General features: G+C 37.1%; 1 protein-coding gene across 1 annotated transcript in view; it reads right to left on the reverse strand.

The window, feature by feature from the left end:
- The window catches only part of LOC103731729 (EGF-like and EMI domain-containing protein 1), a 616,338-nt gene that overhangs the window by 179,982 nt on the left and 413,442 nt on the right, over positions 1–22,914 (reverse strand). Inside the window, 2 exon segments of the mRNA XM_029562083.1 lie at positions 8,373–8,453; positions 8,456–8,494. Of these exon segments, the coding sequence (XP_029417943.1) occupies positions 8,373–8,453; positions 8,456–8,494 (120 nt within the window).

Consider the following 22,914-nt stretch of genomic DNA (forward strand, 5'->3'; position numbering starts at 1 on the left):
CCTTCTGATGAGTATAGATGCAAAAATTATCAATCTCAATGAAATATTACTAAAAACTAATACAGGAACACACACAAAAATGTTATCCACTATGATCAAATTGGCTTTGTCTTTGAGATGTAAGGATGTTTCAACATATGTAAATCAATCAATGTAATCCACAACATAAACAGACTCAAGGACAGAAACCCCATGATCATTTCATTAGATGCAGAAAAGGCCTTTGACAAAATTCAATACCATTCATGATCAAAGTCATAGGGAACCTAGGCATACAGAGAACCCATCTCAATGTATCAGAGGCAATATATCACAAACCCACAACCAACCACATACTAAATGAAGGAAAACTGAATGCATTCCCCTTAAAATTAAGAAAAAGACAAGGATGTTCACTTTCTCCATTCCTAGTCAATGTGGCATTTGAACTCTCAGCTAGAGCAGTAAGGCAAATTACAGAGTTAAAGGAATTATAAACTGGAAAGGAAGAAGTCAAAGTCTATTTGCAGACTGTGTGATTCTGTAATTAGGATCCTAAAGATTCTCCAAAAAAACTCCTAGACAGAATATATTCAGCAAGGTAGAAACATATAAAATTGACACCTTCAAATAACTAGGCTTCCTATACACCAACAACTAACATGCTGAGAAATTACCCCATTCATGATAGCCTCAATATTCATAAAATATCTTGGAATAAATTTAACAAAGGAAGTGAAAAGTCTGCACAATATAACTTTAATACACTGAAGAAAGAAACTGAAGAAGATACCAGAACATGGAAAGACTTCCCATGCTCAAAAGTGATAGGATTAATAGTGTGAAAATTTCCATCTTACCAAAAGCAATCTACAAATTCAATGCAATATCCATTAAAATTCCAACACAATTCTTCACAGAAATTGAAAATTAATCTCAACTTTCATAGGGAAACACAAAAAGTCCAGGATAGTCAATATAATCCTACACAATTACAAAATTGCTAGAGGCATTACCATCCCTGATCTCAAATTATACTACAGGGATACAGTGATAAAACATCACAGTATAATATAGTAATAAAAAAGCATAAAAAATCAGACAAATAGATCAGTGGAATAGAACTGAAGACCTAGATATAATTTCACACATTTACAGCCAGCTGGTTTTTGACAAAGGAGTAGAAAATAGACACAGGAGAAAAGAAAGCATGTTAAACAAATGGTGCTGATCAAAATGGATCAGGGCATGTAGAAGAATGAAACTAGATCCCTAGCTCTCATCATGCGTAAAACTCAGTTCCAAATGGATCAAGGACCTCAACGTCATACCTGATGCCCTACATGCAGTCATAACCAGAGCTGTTCTTACTGCAACTTCCCCACCATGAAGAACTATACCCTGAAACCATGAATAAAATAAATCCTTCTTCCTTTCTAAGCTGTTTTCTGTCCAACATTATGTGGTAACAAGGAGACTAGTAATTAACATGCTTGCTTATCAATTAAAGATTTTGGAGGCTACTTTTTCCTTTCCTCTTTTGGTGCTAATGAAGCCTGAAGAGTAAGTCACCCCGTTTTGAGACTTCATGTCAGCTAAAGTCTCGTCAATATAGTGTTAACTATAATAAATATTAAAACTTGGGGGTTGAAATGATCCTTCTGAATTACTAGGGGAAACTTGATATATTACTTAAGAAACTGGACAAAATTAAATGAAGAAGGTTGTAATTTCCTGAGCAAATCTTTAGATTTGAGTTTTCTGGTGTTTTCTTTCCAGTCTAAAAGTATCAGTATACTGAAGAATAGCGCCCCCACCCCCACCTCAGAGCGTCTGTAAAGACTGCCTTGACTGTGGCTGTGACAGTTTTGTTGTTCAAATCTCAGATGCCTTTCAGTGTCAATCAAAAGAGAAAAGAAGGCAGGCTAAGGAGTACTAGGTGGAACTCTAATAGGGAACTTTATTAAAGATGTTAAGGAAACAGAAGGAGAGCTGTTCAGTCCCAGGACTGTGTGATCAGGTGCCTGTCCTTGGTTTTTGCAACTCATTTTGATTCAACAGTGAGTTATCTCTTTATCCTCTTAATTCCCATATCGCTTAGTTTCTGCCTGCTTCTTATTTACTCCTGCTGTCTTCCACTATGGTTGTTTGTGTATCCATCTTATCTCTTTTATTGAACTGGAAGCTCCTTGGAGAGGGAAAGATACTGTTGCACATATTTTTTAACCTTCAGCAACAAATATCATAGAAGGAAATAAAAGGGAGAAAGAAATATATTTTAACATCTACTGTGCATTAGGCAAATGCAACATGCTAATAGTTTGAGAAGGTTCAAACAGAAATTTATGTTCTTTCCCTGAAATTTGAATTGGGGTCTCACCTAAAATAAGCAAATGGAGACAAATGATCAACTTCGTTTTTACTAAAATTAAAATCAGAGAATTACAGTTTCCAGGTAGATAATAAGGGGACTCCTAGGCAAACCTCCCACCTGGTCCCAGGCACAGCTGAAGGACCTCAATCTTCATGTGGAGTTCCACCCAAGCACACCGCACAGCACAGTTAATGAACACAGTCATTTTCTTAATGTGCTCACAGGCCCTGTTTGCAGATAGCAAAGTTGAAACAGAAGGTGGGCTAAACCCCACAATGCATTTTCTTTATTTAAAATCCATTTCATTAATTCACTCCTCCTCTAGGAAGAGGGGGAGCAAAGAAGGGGGATGAGAGATACCAGAAATCCTGCACTTATGAACTTCTATCTCTTTGCACCTGGCCATGAAGAAGCAGCCAACAACATATTTTCTCACTGACACTTTATACAACATGCCATTTAATAATTCAAACCATATCAGGTTAAGTATTGTTATCTTTCTCTCATAGATGAAGTCTAATGTACACTAAATGAGTTACCCTAAATCTCAGTTACTCAATGTCAGAGGAGATATTTGCATCCAAAATGTCTGCTCTGTGTTTGACATGATGAGCACTGCATAGGTCAGGTTGTTTGGAGCTTGAGTAAGTGAATGGATGAATAGAATGTAGAGTTTGCATTTATTTATGTAACTATGAACAGCTCAAGAATATTAAATGATTCAATCCATTTCAGCGCAATGCATTCTGCTATTGTATTAATAAGTTTTCAAGAAATATAAGCCTTTCTTTAATACATGTAGAGAGACTGGGATTTTCTCAAACTTTTCTGCACTTGTATCTCACCTACTACCCCTAGACCAGGGAACTACCATAGCCTTCATAGTCTGTGTGACACCAGCTGAGGTGTAAGAGTCACTTTACAAATGATTCAGAGAAGTGACATGTGAAAATAAGTGAGCCCTTTATAAGGCTTTTAAGTCATTTTTATGAACTCAATAAATAATGTATTTATACATATATTATATATGTGTTTACAAATAGTCTTCAGTGCTTGATAAAACATTTTTTAAGTTGAGATGTGTTCAGAAGCATAATGTTTCGGAAACATTACCACAGAGGAAAATTCAGATGACTTAAATTTTCTGAACTAAGAAAATGTAGTCAGGGGTTTATCGTTCAGCAAGAAAAATACATGTCACACAAGGAAGGTTTTCTTCAGAGCAAAGGCTGTTAAACAGGTCCCCTAACCTCGGAAATCTCTAATAAACAACCAGGTAGCTGAGGTACAGTGCTTCTGGAAGGATGGAGTTGGCTTGGGTGAGCATTGAAAGCACATGATATAATTATATATTCCTTCACTAAGGATCTCACACAGTAATAGACATACAGGATACTTCATGATGCTGAAACCCTAGGAACAAGGAAGTCCTATCTTACATTACTCTGGTGTTCTTAAACTACTCAGCGTAGTGTGATTTTGAATGAAAGCTCAGTGACCAGAGAGCTGGGTCATTTGAGAAGAATAACAAATGAGAAGGGGGAACTGGATTTTATTTCCTAGTTCTACAAATAAATGTTCTTCAACTTGGGAGAATCACTGGTTCTCTCCAGGTTTTGAGTCTTCTTATCGGTGGCTCAGGGCCTAAGATGAGGCACACCTCACAGCACTGCAGCCCTGCCATTCTGATCCTGTCCATGCTGCCTGTTGCTGGATAAGGAACAAGGACAATGAACTCCTCTTATCACTATGTCAGCCAACCAATATCAGTATGCCATAAAATATTCTATTACAGTGTTTAAATTACAACTTTCTGATATCCAAATGATTTAACTAGTCATATTTCAACTGATGGCCCCAGCATGAATCAAACATGTACTTAAGAAAATGAAGAAAGGTGCATTAGCTGCATGTTTGTGTGAACTTTAGAATGGATGGGCTTTATTCATTCAACAAACATTTATCGAACTCTGTCTTTAGGTCAGGCAGCCCTGATCTGGGGATGAAAACATGATAATCAGGCCCTTACCAGTAGAAGTGTATATCATTGCCACATTATGTAAAAAGTTCCATAGCAGAGGTATGTATAACCTGTGCAAGAAAGGAAGTGCAACTATGTCTAGACGTGAGAACGATGGATGAAGACTTCCCAGAGGACTACAGGTGTTGGAATAAAACTTGGCAGTATAGAATGATACAACAGGAGAGGGAGAAGATGAAACTATAAAAGTAAGCATACATTAAAAAGCTCTCCTTTAATCCCAGTCCCTGAGAGGCAGAGGCAGGAGGATCTCGGTGAGACTGAGGCCAGCCTGATTTACACAGCAAGTCCCAGGCCAGGTTGGGTTATAAGAAGGCCCTATCTAAAAAATAAAACTGAAAGAAAAAAGAAAAAGGAATTTGCAAATTTGAAAAAATGGGACTTATAAAAACAAAGATAAACTAACAAAACTCAGTATATTGACTAAGCATGTAAGGTAGAGAAAATGTCCCATATTAAAGAGATATGACACACAGAATGAAAAGCTCTAACATGAGGATTATTCGAGCCACAGCAGGTCTTGGATAACAGCCTGGCCCTTCCCCAGCAGAGGCCAGCCACACCCTTTCTGTTGTGAAGACAGTGTCTTAGACATGCTAAAGTGTATACAGAGAACAAAATACTTCAATTGAGAAGTACTGCTATAAAGAACATAAGTAAACTGAGAATCAAGGGTCTATTTCACTTGCATCAATGGGTATAAAATTCTTAATCAAAATAATAGAAAATTGAATTCAATAACAAATGATAAATGCTTTTTCCTGATTACAAAGACATTTGCATATTTGAATAACTATAAATGTCAAAACCCAGAAAAACAAGTAACAAAAATCTTACATCTTTTCAGCAAGTATATATGTCTATATAATAACTCAGTACCCTGTGACAGATAGGCTTCTTATTTTCTCTTCTATTCTAAGCTTTGAAAAAATCTAAACAACTGCATTGTGAATCAGAAAACACGGCTGAGGTTCAATGTTATTCCTGAACAAGGAGCATCAATGCAATCACGTGCTGTTCCCCACAAGGTTCTTCCACAGGAGCATGTGAGATGGTTGAGTGGGTAAGGGCATGCGCTGTGCACGTCTGAGGGCCTGAGTTACATTCTTGGCAACTATGTAAAGGTGGAAGGAGAGAAGAGACTCTGGAAGTTGTACTCTGACCTACACACACACAGACACAGACACAGACACAGACACACACACACACACACACACACGCACACATACACACCATACAGACTCATACACACCCAGTGACAATAAATAAAGTTGTTTGGTGTCTTTGAGACAGGGTTTCCCTGGAGCTCCAGATGGCCTGGAATATGGTATGTCGACCAAACTGCCCTGGAACTCACAGAGATCTGCCTGCCTCTGCCTCCAAAGTGCTGGGACTGAAGGCATGTGCCACCATGCCTGGCTAAGTAAAGTATTTTTAAAAAGATGGTTTCTCCACAAGTTTTTGTGTCGTTAGAGAAAGGTTAAAGGATAAGTTGTATAACAAGGCCTTTTACAAATGTTCAGTCTTACTTAAAGGTATACTGCAGATTTATTCTAATAAAACAATAAATATACACTATAATGTTTGTATTTTATAATCAATTTAAATAAGTTAAATTACATATGCACACACATATATATACACATATTATCTATACCTATATCTATGCAAAGAAAATTTCTTCTTAAATGTCTTCAGTTTTATGGCTACAGTATCCCACAGCATCTACTTTGAAACCACCTAACATGTTTTCCTTACTAGCCAGTGAGTAAATGCCAGTGACTCATTAGTATTAGTATATGTAGTGACATTACAATGCAGTGTATTTCAAAATGGCTTCTATCACTTTTTACTTAACGATTGTGAACAAAATTTCTTAGAATGAACTGTACCTTACATTGAACCTTTTGCAAGAATGATTGACTCATTAGAATTTAAGTAATGTGAGGAGACTGGAATGTTTCAATTCCAGAGCCAAATTATCCTGAGATATGTTTAGTTCCCCTTAATAGCCATCTATTCCCAATCCATGCATATGACCTAATATCTTTGTGATCATTAAGTAAATAATCTGGAATATGCAAACAGACCTCGAACCTCCACCCATCAAAAGTCTGAGAATGCCATTAGATAGCATCTAAGGCTATAGCAGAGATTTCCTTGCTTTTTGTGACTTACCTACCTGAGGTATCTACCACTACATTTAAGAAGTATCTTGATTTAATTTTCTTTGTTCTGTTATACAAAACCTCACAGAAGAGTTACCATGTTAGACATGGAGTCTTTGGGAATTTAAATCTGTATTGCTGTGTCAGGCCCATGGTCACTCATATCTGACTCCAGATCAAACTATCTCTTGTCTCTTTTGAGGTGATAGTTGTGTTTTGCATTGATAATATGCATACAAACAAGTTGGCAATGTATGTCCAATAATTGAGCAAGCTGCACCATGACCTTTCTATTTCTACCAAATAGCCCCTTAAAGAAACGAAAAAAAAAAAAAAAAAAAGCTACTAAGATGAATGAGAATCCCAGAGGTGGTCTTTGCAGGCGAGGTGCTTCCGTCCATATTACCATTCCTAGTTCTAGCCCTTGGGAAGCAGCCACTCTGCATTACCTTGTGATTTTACTCTTGATTCTCACAAATTCAAAGGAAGCAATAGAAAACACTTCTCTAAATATTTTAGTGTTTACAATAACAACCAGAGTAAAATATGAGAGAAATGGATAAGAGTGGGCTATACTCCCTTGCCTGCTTAATAGCTATTATAAAAGAATTATAATAAAAATTTTATACTCCACAATGGTCAATTGTTGGGCTATAAACTTGACAGGTTCCTATAATAATAAAATTGATGATGGTGATAATCCTCAGCAGAAGGAAAACACACCGGTCACTGAATATCAGACCAGGAAAGTGGTATCTTATTGTATAGTCTTGTTGTCACCAGTGGTCATCTTCTCTTCTTTAATTTGAATACCACAGGTTTTATTCTTTGATATTGAGTCCATCCAGGACTCCCACTGCCAATCATACCCAAATGTAAACATTCTCACAATGAAAAGAAAGAATTACAAAGAGCCTTGGAGATTCAAAAGTCTTGCCTTTGTGAATTTGTACCCTTCCGGAGGTCCCTGCCCTGGGTGAAGCCTGTCTCAGAAAAAGCACAATTCTGTTGTCCTTGAATATCCCTGCCACCTACCTGAAACCTTACACTGGGACCTGTTCCAGCCTTGGTGGACAGGACTGATCATTTGAACCTGAGCTGTGATTCAGTCCAGCAATCTCCAGCAAACCCACAGCCCTGGGCATGTTCACTGGAAATGTATTTTATCCATTCTACTTTCCCCCCACTGTCTATTCATGTGAGTCTCATCATGAACAGACAGCAGAGAAGTGCTTTTCTATTTATCATGCACCTAAAAAAGAAAATCAAAAAACATGATGCCTGAATTTGTAATATGATCAAGCATTTTAGTAGAATGAATACAAAAATGTCAGGAGACAACAGTGGGGTGTAGGATATGAAATTCCCTATCTAGACTACCTATCTCCAAGTTTAAACCAGCAAGTCCACTCAGGCCTCCAAAACATTCCAAAAGTGGGCAGCAACTGTGCTCATGAATGAAAGCTCAGTGTACAGGTATCCCCTGACTGAGCCTCTGCCGTGCCACTCACAATGCTAAGAGTTTTGAATGTCCTATGTTATTTAGCTCTCAAAGCACTTCGCCAGTGGTTTCAGGAATTACTCTCACCCTAAAGCATACAGATGATGGAAATCTGGAGCAATTACATAGCTTGCCCAATTTATACAAATAGGGGCAGAGACTGTAGTTAAGCGTGAGAAGAAGATATGTGCTCTTGACAATATTTAACAGAAGCACTTCAGCTGGTTCTGGATGAAATGCAACCCCCATCTCTGCATTACATACATAGTCTCTGCCGCCTCATCATAAGCAGACAGTCTTAGTTGGTACCTTCACCTCCTCTGCCACCTGCCTCCAGCTCCCGGCCAGCTTGACATCTGCAGTAATAGCTGCTGATTGTATTACTGCACTGTCTTGACAGCCACCATTGTCAACAGAATATTCATTTCTATCTGCAGTGATGGTTAAATAGAGTCAGTCTTTGGAAATGGAAAGAAACCTCATCAGCTTTCCTGAAGTTGATCCATCACTTGGCATCATTCTCTGACTTTCATATTTAACAGAGATAGAAGAGCATCACATTTCATTTTATTTTTTTGTTTTGTGTATGTGTGTATGATGCATGTGTATGTGTATAGGTATGTGTGTGAGCATGGGCATGAAATGCCATGTCATGCATATGGGGGTCTAAGGACAATCTCAGGTACTGGTCCTCACTTTCCACCTTATTTGAGCGAGGACTTCTTTGTTGTGTGCTAGGTTAGCTGGCCCATGAGAAACACAGGTTCTCCCATCTCATTGTAGAGCATAGGGGTTGAAGATGTACTCTACTACGTCAGCTTTACATGCATCTTAGGCATTTGAGCTCAGGTGCTCAAGTTTGTGCAACAAGTATTTCATGCACTGTGTCACCTCCCCAGTCCCAACATCTCATTTCAATTAGACTCATGAAATCTAAGCTTGAGGCATAGAAATAGTCAGGCCCAAGTCTTTGATAGCTGAGGTATTACTTTTGAACAATGAAGTGAAGAGATTTAAGTCTTGTGGATTTTTGGAGGTTTATAGGGTAGATCCAGAAATTTCACAGTAGTCACCATTTCAGGATGAAATTGAGAACAGAGACAGAGAAGAGTAGTGCCTAATATCTAGACATTTACTCACCAATTTATCTCCTAAATATGTTATTTTTGGATCCTTCAATAAATAATAACTGAATATCTGATACTAGGTATCTGGCAATTTTCTAGACAATGGGAAAAAAGCATTTCTGTAGTTTCCAGAGCTTAAATCCACCTGGGGTTGAGGATTGAACAGAGCTATGTTTCATTGTGCACATTTTTAAACTTGTAGCTATAAATCATGTGTACTGAGAGAACTCAATTTTATGCATTCCTCCAATCCAAATGATATCTGTAAGTAGACCAGGCTATTGCGGGGTTTGATTGTGACCTACAAAGTGACTTACATTGAAGAGCTTTCTTGATGCAGTCCTGTTCCACAAGATGAATGTTGCTGGAAGAGAGTTCAGGTGTAGAAATCAAGGGGTAAGGGAACAGGGTATGCATAGAAAGGAAGGGGGAAGAGAGAAGGGAAGGTAGGAGAGAAGGGTGATCAGGGAGGAACAGGAAATGCCAAGTAGAAGCATAGGAAAGAAGAATTGTGTGTTCCACCTGAGCCACTGGGAGAACAGGAAGCACTCCTATTGCAGGATTGTGAAGAAAACAGGCAGTGAACTACTGTGTGCTTTGACTGAACATCGCTGACTTGGGCTCCACATTGTTTTGCCCAAGGCAGTGTGAAGTGTGTCACACACACAGAAGAGTATCCAACCCTTAAGTATATATTTAAAGTTTCAAGAAACAAAATTTACAAATGAAATCTTACTTTGAGGTGTAGGGTATGTAAGCTGGGGACTTGTGCATGCTAAACAATGCTCTGCCACTGAACTGCATCCTCAGAAAGCAGCACAAATTTAAAATTTAAAGTTAGAATGGGACTAGTACCTACAAAGCACTCTGTATAGCTGAAGGTGACAGCTGTCTTCATCCTGAAACAGCAGGCTAGCTTGTTTTGGTTCTCTCTCTCTCTCTCTCTCACCTTTATCTATCTGTCTATCAATCATCTATCTATCATCTATCTATCTATCATCTGTCTATATTATCAATCTATCCATCCATCTATCCACTCATCTATTCACCTACCTAACAATTTTTCATCTATCATCTATCTATTATCCTCTATCCTCTATCATCTATCTACTTATCTTCATCTATCATCTATCTATCTATCTATCTATCTATTTATCTATCATCTATATATCTATCATCTATCTATATCTTCAATCTATCCAAACATCTATCCACCCATCTATCCACCCATCCATCTATCTACCTACCTATTTATTATCTATCTATCTATCTACCTATCATCTATCTATCTATCATCTATCTATCTATTATCTATCTATCTATTATTTATCTATCTATCTATCTATCTATCTATCATCTACCTACCTATATATCATCTATTTATCATCTCTCTATTATCTATCTACGTCATCAATCTATCCATTCATTTATCCACCCATCTATCCACCTACCTATCTAACCATTTATCATCTATCTATTATCTATCTATCTATTATCTATGTATCATCTATCTATCTTCTATCTATCACCTATCTTCTATCATTCAATCAATCAATCAAGCAATCTATCTATCATCTATCTATCTATCTATCTATCTATCTATCTATCTATCTATCTATCATCTCTCTATTTATCTAATCTATGTATCAATCATCTATCATCTATCTATCTATCTATCTATCTATCTATCTATCTATCTATCTATCATCTGTCTATCTATCTTCTATCATCTATCTCTCTGAGAGGGGACTGGGAATTATACAGTGTACTGTTTGTGTGTGTGTGTCTACCTTCTTTAATTAATCATTCTGTTTTGAAGACACATTCATACTGCCGCATAAACTTGTAGTTTATTCAGTTTTATTCCTGTGTATTATTGCATTATGTGAATATATCAGAATATGTGTTTGTCCATTACACAAATGAAAGATAACTCGAATTTTTCTTGGTTTTACTATTGTAAAGAGTGCTGACAGGAATATTTCCATGCCAGTCTTCAGTGGATTTAACATATGCATTTCCATTCCATAGGTAAACTGGAATTGTTGCGTCAAAAGGTCTGACTTGTTCTATTTTATTGGTTATAGCCAAGCAGTCTTCCAAAGAGATTACTCTACTTTATATTCCCACCAGCTGTGTGTCTGGGACCAGATGTCGATGTCATTTGTTCTTGCCAGGATTTGGGATGTCCTGCTTTCTGTTTCAGCTTCTCTGAAGATTTTATAAGAGCATAGTGCTGTGACTTAACTTGCATTTTCCTGATTATTAATTATGTTAAGCACATTTTCATGTTAGTGGCCATTTGGATGACATTTGTTGAAATATTTGCTCAAGTGTTTTCCATGTGTTCAATTCTTAAAATGTTGGTTATTTCACTTATTGGTCTCAAAGTATAATGTTAAACAAATTGATAATAATGATCTCCTTCCTTCAGATCTTGAAAGGCTGGTTTTTAATATGCATATCATAGTGTAGGAAATAAATTTGTATTTAAGGTTGGGTCCTCTTGCCCCTTTTCCCAGTTCTATGCTAGGATTTTGACTGATTGACTTTGCATGGGTCTTAAATATGCATATCATAGTGTAGGAAATAAACTTGTATTTAAGGTTGGGTCCTCTTGCCCCTTTTCCCAGTTTTATGCTAGGATTTTGACTGATTGACTCTGCATGGGTCTTAAATATGCATATCATAGTGTAGGAAATAAACTTGTATTTAAGGTTGGGTCCTCTTGCCCCTTTTCCCAGTTTTATGCTAGGATTTTGACTGATTGACTCTGCATGGGTCTTAAATATGCATATCATAGTGTAGGAAATAAACTTGTATTTAAGGTTGGGTCCTCTTGCCCCTTTTCCCAGTTCTATGCTAGGATTTTGACTGATTGACTTTGCATGGGTCTTGTGCATGCTGTCACCATTGCTTCAAGTTTATATGAGCAAGTTCCCAGAGGCCTAGTAGACTCTGCCTCCTCATGATCATGCACCAACCCTGGCTCCTACAATCTTTATGACACCTCCTCTGTAATGATCCCTCAACCATGAGTGGGTGAGGTTTAATCTAAGAGTCCCAGGGGCTGTAGAGATATCTCAACGGTTAAGAACACTGGCTTTTTTTGCAGAAGACTCGGGTTTGAATCCCAGCACCCACATGGCAGCTAACAACTGTCTGTAAATCCAGTCCCAGGGGATCTGACAGTCTCATTTGACCTCTGCAGGCATTGCGTGACACGGGTGCACTTACCTACATGCAGGCAATACACACATACACATAAAACAAAAATAAAATAAAAGAGTCCTATCTAGTGACATGGTCTCCACAGTCTGTAATTCTCTACATTTTGGCCAACTGTGGCCTTCTGTGTACATGACCCTCTGTTGCATGAGGAAGCTTCATTGGTGAGAGTTGAGAGATGCACTAGTATTCTCTCTACGAACTGTTCTGCTATGTTCTGTGAGCCTTAGTTGTAGAGGTCCATTGTGTATGTGTCACTTAGGGTTGGGCATTTCACAGATATTCTCTGTATGTGACCAGTTGTGGAACTCTGTAACAGTCTCCATCTGTTGCAAAAAGAAGCTTTGATGAGTGGTAGACTGTACACTTTCCATTAATAGAAGGATCCACATTTAGCATAGAGTAAGAAATATTTTTCTAGGAATAGGACAGAGGAAGGGTTTTATCTAGGATCTATGACCTCTCCAGTCATGTGTATTTGGTTATGTTTACAATACCACACATGAGTTCTCTCTCATTGAGAAGACTTTAAATCCAATTTGATAGCAGTTGGTTACAAGATAAGAGTGCCACTACTACGCTGCTGTAATCGTTTATTAGGCTTCAAAGCTGTAGTTGGACCATTGACTGATTTTCTCCCTTAGCAGCTCACAGAGTATTCTCTAGAATTATGAGTGCTTGTTTTCAGGGAAGAGACTTCCAATTCAATTCCAAACTTCATAGCTCCAACTCCTTGTCTGAATTATGTCCTGTCTCAGCAGTAGGTCTTACCTTCAAGTTCTAGAAGGTAATCAAAGACTGTGACAAAAGTCTGTGTTATTCTGGTTATCTCCTGGACTACCCTGACCAACATCTTGAAGGGTGATTTCTCCTGTCTGGCACTGTGTTTCTTGTTATGTTTACTTAAGGTACACACATGCACTCATGTTCAGATATTGTACGCATATTTTTCAGTAGGTTTTTGAGCTAATGCATCTGCATCTGGTTCTTAACACCACCTAAGATTTCTCTCTCTCCTCTCTCCCTGTCTAACCTCCTTCCTCCCTCCCTAGTTTAAGTATACTCATTTTTCCTTTGATAATACCTGTCTTCTATTATGCCCCTTCTCTTGAGTTACTTCTTTCCCTTTGCCCCCATGGCCCCATGTACATCCTTCCTTCCTTCCTTCACAGATAAATAACCCCATTTCCCCATTGGTAACATCTGCTTCCTACTATCCCCTTCTCTGGGATTCTTCTTTCCCTTTACCTGCCTAGTTCCTTTCTATTTCTCTGACTTCTGTAGTTGCATCAGGATATATGCTTACGTACAAGGATTTGGTGCTAACATCCATGAATGAAAACATACACTGTTTATTTTTCTGAGTATGTGTTACTTTACTTAGTATAACAGTTTCTAGTTCCATCCATTTACCTGCAAGTTTCATGATTTAATCTTTCTTTACTGCCTAGAACTCCACTGTGCAAATGTCCCATATTTACATTATCCATTCATAACTAAAATATTGTACCACATTTTTGATATGTTATATTTTAATTATCTATAACAAAAACTATTCCTAATGTCCATGAACATTTCTTCTTCAGAGTTATTTTAAAGTTTATTTTTGGGTCTTCAGAGCATTTGAAAACCTTCTAATATCTTCTTATCGTGAAATCCTAAATCACTTCCATGATGGAGAAAGTATATATTCTACGAAAATTCAATTCTTCAAAATTTGTAAAAGTTTTACTTTATATTCTAACACATGCTTAATATGAGTTAAAACTATTATCTATACATTTAAAATATGTATAAAGACATATATTTAATTGGTTCAAGTTTTTTATTCATTTAACACTTTCATCTTTAAGGATTTTCTCACATTCTATTTCTAAAGAAAATGAGAGAAATATTGTAAAATGTCTTAATCAGATTTAATGTTTGTCCTACTTTCATACAATCTGAAGCATTATTAGAATAACCATATCTTCCTTGCAGATTTGACCTTTTGTAAAAAAAAATGTGTCTTTTTAGAATTAGCTTTCTTCATTAATTTTGACTTTTGCGACATTTGTACAGCAGTATCAATTTTCTTTTGGTTACCTTTTTCATGAAATTTCGTTTTCTAAGATTTACTTTTATCCATTATTATTCACACATTTGAGAAATTATATACTATTTTAACATGTTCTGGTTCTCCTTACACATACGTTAACATAATCTAGTCATCTTTCTCTTTTTATTTGGTATTACAACACTGACATGACAACCAAATATACCATTTCACGATACAGTTTTTATATATGTTATGTTATGTTTTCTCTCCATCATTACTTTCCTTTATTTTAATTTTCTCTTTTCCATTTTTAACTGTCAGCTATATGTTACTTTATTATTTTTTAGTGGTTGCCCTACATATTGCAACTAGATTATTAAATTCTAGTATAAAATAGTATTTATTTAACCACTTCCAGACACTACAGTAGAGTCACTTGTATTCTGTTGGGCTTGAAAATTTTATATCATTGTTATCTTGTATTATAGTTTCAGATATTTAAACTCTATAAAATTCATAATATTATTTCATTTAATTAATATCAACTTAGATATATCCACATATTTGCCTTTTCTTGTTCATATTTCTTCTTTCATGTAGATAAAAAGTTTGTAGAAAAGTTTATTTGTAGAAGAGTTTATTTTTGTAGAACAGTTTGTTTTTCCTGAAAACTGATGATAATTTTTATTTCATATGTGCATTTAGGTAATATTTTTCCACCTTTGCTTGTTAAGAAATATGTATTGCACTGAAAATATTTATTTTAAAGGACTTATAATTATAGGAAAATTGCAAAACAAGACAGACTCTCCTGTACTCTATATACCCCACATTACACTATTATAAATCTCTTATCTTTTTCTGGTGCATTGGTTATAATTACGGAGTCAATATTGATAAACCATTGTGAAATAGTTTATACACTACTAAGATATCCCATTTTAATGCATAATTTCACTGAGTTTTGTGTATTGCCTACAATAAATCTTAATCAAATTTAGACACCCCCTCCTCGATCCATGCCCCCATGTAGTCTCCTCCAACAGATTTCATGTATTCTGTCACATATGTTAAGCCCTATCTGGTCAAGCATTTGTAGCCAGATGTCCTTAGGTGCAAGTTCATCCCCTGGAGTCTAGTTATCAATCCTGTAAGAGGCTGCTGAACTGTGCCATTAATCATCTATTTCTCTAATCATCCAATTTAAATTTTGATTAGTTTTTAAATATTTTTCAAGTGAAAATTTCCATCCTGAAATCAGTTTTGTTCTTTGTATAAATCCACTATTTGTTTTAGTTCTATGATGGTGAGATGGACCCTATAAGCAAGTTCCCTTGCAAGCTAGCAAAATGAGTCCTTTGAGTGGAGTGCGCTAGGGGAATGCTGATTGAGGAAGACCTCTTTGGAGCCAATGCAGCTTGTTTTCTGGTTCGTGCTATTGGAGCTGCCCTCAGGCTTGCTCCTTGTCAGCAAGAAGCTTCTTCATAGAGAACAGATGCCCTGCTGCCGAGGAACAGGAATTCAACAGAGCACAACCTTCCGCAAGTGGAGCCTTCCGCAAGTATGCCTATCATTCCAGCCACCAGCTGCAAGTGATTCTTTTCCACAACAATATCCAGGCTCCTGCCTGCTAGTTGTGGTCAGCACCATCTCAGAAACCTGTCCTCCAGCCAGCAGACCATAGCTACAGCACTCCTAAGAAGATCTGAGTGCCACTGTGTTTGGGACTAGAAAGATGTGTGCACATTTGTTCTTCTCCTAATCCTCTCTCCTACAGTGCTAGGCACGATGGCTTTTCTCTCTATCTTCCTTTTCCATAACACTCAGTGTTCCTTTGTCCCTTCCAGTACCTTATAGCCAACCTATAACTAATAATTCTTCACAATATTCTTTCTCTGACCTGATTACTGCTGTGGCTTTTAATCTCTTCTGGACATTGATAGTCTATGTTCCCTCCAGTATCGCAACTCAGTGTTGACTAACATGTTAGTTTTGAACTCCTTCACTTTTCCAGCTCAATGAAACCGTGAATTTCACATACTTTTTCTATTAGAATACCCTTTTATTTGCATACAATTTCCTAAGGTTATTTTGCTAAAATAGAGGATTTATATTGGGATATGCATGAAGACTCTTAAGAATTCATTTAAGCTCACACAACTTGAATCTCAGCATAGGGGTGGCAGAGGCAGGCAAATCAATCTCTATGAGACTAACACCAGCCTGGTCTACAAAGTGAGTTCTGAAAATATATGACAAAGGAATTAAGTTGCATCAGATAATTTCTCATACATATTATAAAGACCTCTTAAAAGAATTATGAGATCATATGAAATTGTGCTTATTAAAATGTTTTTTAAAAAGATATGAAAGTTACATATATGTATATTAAATCTATGTGTATATGAGGTAACCCCTTAGTACAGTATGCAATCAGTCTCATAAATGTATGTATGTGGGGAGATGTTCTGTGGTTAAAGAGTTCACCATCCAAGCATGAGGACCAGAGTTCATAGCACAACACACATGTAAATTCTTAAATATGACAGCCTGCTTCTAGAATTTAGAGAGCAGAGACAGGACATTGCTGGAGTCAGCTTACTAGCTAGACTAGCCATATCCTTGAGCTCTGAGTAGATTTGCGAGAGCTTGCCTTAAAGAATAAGGTGAAGAGTGAAACAGAGGGGGCTCTTGACATCAGCCTTGGACATCCACATGTGTACCCATAAGCACATGTGCATCTGCACAGGTATGAACACACATGTACATATATCACGCACATGCATGTGCAAAGCTGTGTGTATATATGTTGTATGAGTAGACACATATAGAACACATATATGTACAATAAGATAAAACTTTGGCAGCAACTAAAACATCCATAAATATGGGAATAATTATATAAATTAAACATAAAACTTCACTAAAGTCTCCAACAGTGGCTTTTCAAAAACTTTCCAAAAATTTCAGCAATTTCTTAACTAATGATTAGTAGTAAAAGTTAAGACCTATTGTTGGGACATCTTACTGAAAAATTAGTTCATATATGCTTAGGGAAAATCAGGCAGTAACAATTTGACTGAGTCACATTGGCTAAAAAGATAGGATTTTAAAAACAGAAAGGATCCTATATTAAACCTCACCCATACAGGACTCAGAGAACATTGCAGAAGAGGGAGTGGAAAGATTGTAAGAGCCAGGGTTGATACATGAACACAGGGAAACAGAGGTTTTCAGGCCACTGGAAAGCTGCACATGTGAGCTCGTGGCAATGGAGGGCAACAGTGATGTCATGCACAAGACTCATGACAACTGAATCAGACAAGGGCCCAGAGTAGAGCGAGGGAAATGGGCAGTGGGCCGGCCCTAGGCTGAGAACTGTTGAAGAATGAATACTACTGGGAGAAAGTAAACTTTATACTCTGTAGATAGGCTGACTAGACTCCAGTGAATAAATTTACACCAAAGGATGTCTGGGTACAAATGCTTGACAAGATAGGACTTAACTTGTATGGCAGAATACATGAGGTTCAGTGGGGTTAGGCGGGGGGGTTGTGGGTAGGTATGGATTGGGGAAGGGGTCTAAATTTGATTAAGAACTGTTATATGAAATGTACAAAAGCTCAATAAAACCACCACCAACAACAAACCCTGGAAGTTTCTGAGGAGACAGTGGACAGCTCTTAAGAGCCATAGGTAGTAGATGGAACAGCATTTTCCACTAGTACAAGGAAACATCATTTTCCAGACACAACAGAGCAGTTTGGCATCTGAACTCACAGACAGTAGTGACAGTATGCTCAAGACCTGCACAAGCTGGACAAAACCTCAGCATGGAGCAGGGAGGTGAGCACACAGTCCCACTTGTGGTTGAGGAGCTACTGGCAATTGACTGGGCCACGCTGGCTAAAAAAAGAGTTTTTCTAAGAGTGTGGCCTTTAGTAGGTCACCCATGCTCCAGTGGATGGTCACACACCCAGGAGTACATGGGCAGTGCAAAATGGACTTGAGGATTTTTAGAGACAAAAAGAGAAAACAACAAAGTTGAGTGGATACAGAAAAGAGGTTGGACCTGGGAGGGCTGGAGGAGATGGAGGAAGGGGAATGAATACGACTAGAAGGCAGATACACAGACACACACACACACACACACACACACACACACACACACACACATACACACACACACATTAGAGTACAAGAAATTTTGTGGAAGGTAGAAGGGGGCACAGCTAGGTGAGGGGACTCTAAATATCAAAATATAGTATATAAGATCATGAAAGTCACAAAAATTTACTAAAAAATTTTCTTGATAAAAATTATATTATATAAAATTCTCAAAGAATGCATTGAAAATGGAAGTAATATTTGGTTTTCATACTCCTGAACAAGGCTTTGGAAGCTATACTTAGATATCAAGCACATATTCTCGACCTCCCCACACCCCATCCCCTCTCTCTGAGCCACTTCTTTGGGTTTGACTCCTTCTACTTCTCCCTTCTGGTCTGAAAGCCTTTGCACTGTTTTCTGGAGGATTCCAAGGGCTGCCTGGGGGAAACTTGGAGAGGGACGTAGGACCCCAAGGAAGAAAGCATTCACATCTCATATGTAATTCCACAGGTGGAAAAAAAAATCTTTAAACTACTTTACACATTGCATAGCTCTCAGCTTAACTTTCTTTGAAAAATGTGATTATTATTGTTACTAAATTCTCTTCCATTAAACTGTCACAACTGATTACAGGGATGTCTCTTCAAGGCCTTTTAATCATAAGAAGTAAGAAAAAGTCTGTCTCTGTAAGATAATGACAGAACACTACAGAAAAACATAACCAGTTTTAAATCGAAAATACAAATATTATGTGTAATGGTCCCTTTCAGTATGTGCTTATTTACTTTTAATCCTTATAATTATGCACACTATCAATAAATGTAAAACCAAATTTTATTCTTTGCCTTCAGAAAGATCATAATTAAAAATATTATTCACTATGCCTTTGATATTGAGTTTGAATCCAGAGTCTTATGGTTGTTAGGAAAGTACTCTCCACCAGTGAGCTACCCCCAAACCTCAAATCAAGTTTAAAATCTACTCAGAGTGAGCAAAATTCAAACACAAAGAAACGAATAAAACATCACTGGAACATGTTAAGTAAAAGGTTGTTGCTTCTCCCAAGGAATTATACTTTGAAGAATACTTCCTGAGGACAGAACCATGATATTCATGTTTCTAAATTACAGAATGGATTATACTTTTTAATTACAGAAGAGAAAAATAGAAATTATCTCAACAAATAATAGAATTTTTATACCACCAACCCAAGGATGGCAATTCAATCAAAAGTCACTTTATGAAGAATACTTATCTACCTCTCCTCTGAAAACATTTCTTCATTTAAAGACTGTTTGCATATTGGAACTGGAGAGAGGGCCAGTTTAGAGCACTGCCAGCTCATACAGAGGACCCAGGTTAGTTTCCAACACCCACATGGTGGCTAACGACTACCTGCAACTGCAATTTTAGGGGATCCGACACCCTCTTATTGCCTCCACAGGCACTGCACAAGAAGGGTGCACTCACATACACACAGGAAAAACACTCATACAAGTAAAATAAATGTCAAAATTATTTTTTAAAAAAAGAAAAGAAAATGAGAATGTAAAGATGTTAAAAGGATATGGAAATTGAGATATTTTCCAAAAGAGACAGAAAAAAAATGAGAAAGCCTAAGCAAGCAATGAAGTTCTGTTTAGGTTTGTTATGATATATAAAGGATGAGACAAAAATAATATATACATAATCTTAAAATTTCTATGGCTATAGTTTAGTCAGCTAGTTTAAGGAACAAAATATCTAGTCAATGCTTATCTGAGAATATTTGGTTCTTTATCTAAGCCTTATCTACATAGTACACTATAATTTATAAAAACAGAAAAAAAAGTATCAGACTGGTAGAACTAACCTTATTGGATGTTTAATAGCCATACTTTAAGGCCTATACTAATGTGGTCAGAGGATCTTAAAGGACAGTTTTTGCCTCTTGCCCTCCAAAGTCTACCAAGTTCCAGAGGACTATGGAACATCTCTCAAAATGACCTGTAAATTTGGTGAGTCACCTGTCCCCTTGTTCAGCGAGACCATGGAGATCCCACAAGATGGACTTGAGTCAGTGTCCAGTCTACAAAGAGGGTCAACTTAGAGGAAACATCTCATTCATGCTTCCAAGTAAAGCCAGACATGGTTGAGCAGGACCTTTGACTTACCTTCACATAGATGGAACTGGTAAAAGAAAGGAGCCAGGAGCTCCTCCCAAACCCATGTGACCCCTGATGAACAGATCCTCAAATGACCTTAAGTGTAAAAATAAATTGATTTATTTGGGTCAACTGTATAGTCTTAAACACCCAAAGGGAAAGGAAAGTCATCAGTATACTTCTTTAAGAGTTCAGGGGATTACACTTCCCAAATATTAGGCTTAAGTCTATATAAAAAGATATTTAGACAATTATTTCTCATTGATGATTTTGTTCCTAACAAGAAAGTGCTGCTCAGATGCAAGACTTCAAATCTTGGTCTGCAACACTGTAGTGCCCACCTGTAGCTAAGGGAGACAACCTGCTATTGTTCTAAAAAGATGGATAAATTTGTTTTCTCCCCCTATCTAGAAGCCTTTAAGAGGGAACTCACACTGATTCTAACTACTCCAACAGCTATCAAAATACCTGAAAGCAAATTATGAATCCATCACTCGGCCTTGGAAGACAAAAGAAAAATGAGGAAGAACCCAATAGAGGGATGCTTTTGGAAGCCATTGTCAAGAAACTCCAATGGATTCTCATATGAACATTTGAAAATTGCCCTGTTCTGACTTTTTTCTAGTTCCCTGTCTAGAACTTGTAATGCTAATTTTGTAATGCTAATTACTCTTGCCTTTACTTCTCCTTCACATCTCCTATTCAGCAGTGAATGACTTTCTTTTCTTCCTACAGATAAGAGTTATGCAATTTAGGATTCTTTTAGATAGACTTACTGAAGGGGTGCTCCAGTTACCTCACCCTGTGTCCCTATTCAGCATGGAAGAAGCCAGAGTGGTCTGTGCCCCTATTGGCAATTTGGGTAACCCCTTCAGAGGATGGCATTATAAGAATAGGAGGTAGGAACTGGCTAGGCAGTTAGGGTAAAAGACCTCAAAGAAAAGTAGCCAGTTTCCTGGCTAAAAGTCAAAATGTCCTTGGGACTGTTAGGAACATACTCTCTTCCAAAGACCAAAAATGTCAAAAGTATTTGGGAGCTTGTGTCTAATCCTTAAAAGATTTTAGGGTTACCTCTTCAGAGGGGGGAATGTTAGGGTAACCAAAATGGTCCATAAAAATAAATAAATGAAAGAATAAAAAAAGGAAAAGAAAAAAGTGATGGGTAGATATGGGAGGTGTTGGAAGGGAGGCAGTGGGCATGGATTTGATCAAAACATCTTATTTGAAGGTATCTAATTCTCAATAAAGTTTTTGTAAATGTTTAAAAAAAGTAAATAAATAAGAGTGTATGTATGTTTCTATATGATTGTATATGTATCTATAGCTCTATCAATAAATGTTCTAGAAGAATACAATATGATTGAGTCATATGTGTCAGTGATTAATTTGAATGAAATGATTATGAATGAATGGTTTTTGTTTTGTGGTTATGCATTTTCCTTTTCCCAACTTCTTTGTAGTAAATATGATTTGACAGAATTAAAACAGCAAATGAACTTACAAAATGTCTTTACAATTATACCTAAAGGGTTCTAATCCTTTCCATTTTACACATTCTTTGTCACGGTATATAATTATGTCATATTTAATACAAAAACTGTACTAACTTGAATTGTGATTATGTAGTATACTCAGTAGTTTGTGTGTGTGTGTCACTGTGTGTGGTGGGGGAGGCTGTTTGACGTACCTTCCCACCTGTTGCTCTTCCTTCTTTCCAATCTCCTCTGGTCTAAGTGCTGTCCCCTCTAGCTTCCATATAGGAGGGAAGACATCTCCTACTTAACGTTTCATATATGACTTCCTTCACTTAAAATGATGGCCTCTAGTTCTATTCCTTTTGCTGAAAGCCACATGATTTCATTACTCCTTATGGTTGAACAATACTCTATTGTGCATCTATTGATAGACAAGTAGACAGATATTGTGGTGTGGCAACTGTGAACAGTGCCACATTGACCGTGTATGTATATGTATTTCTATTATGCCCAGAAGTGGTGGAGTTACATATGTTATTCTATTTTTAGCTTCTGTTGAACTTCATACTGATGCTCATAGTAACCAGATTAATTTATATTCTCACTAATAACATATAAAGTTTTTATTTCCCTCACATCCTAGCTACAAGTTTTTATGAAAACATTCTAATTGGGCTGAAATGCAGTCTCAAAGCAATTTTGATTTTCATCTCCCTGGAACTTAAACAT

This window comes from Nannospalax galili, unplaced genomic scaffold (genome assembly GCF_000622305.1).
Source record: "Nannospalax galili isolate Female #2095 unplaced genomic scaffold, S.galili_v1.0 scaffold33, whole genome shotgun sequence".
In the NCBI taxonomy this organism is placed as follows: domain Eukaryota; kingdom Metazoa; phylum Chordata; class Mammalia; order Rodentia; family Spalacidae; genus Nannospalax; species Nannospalax galili.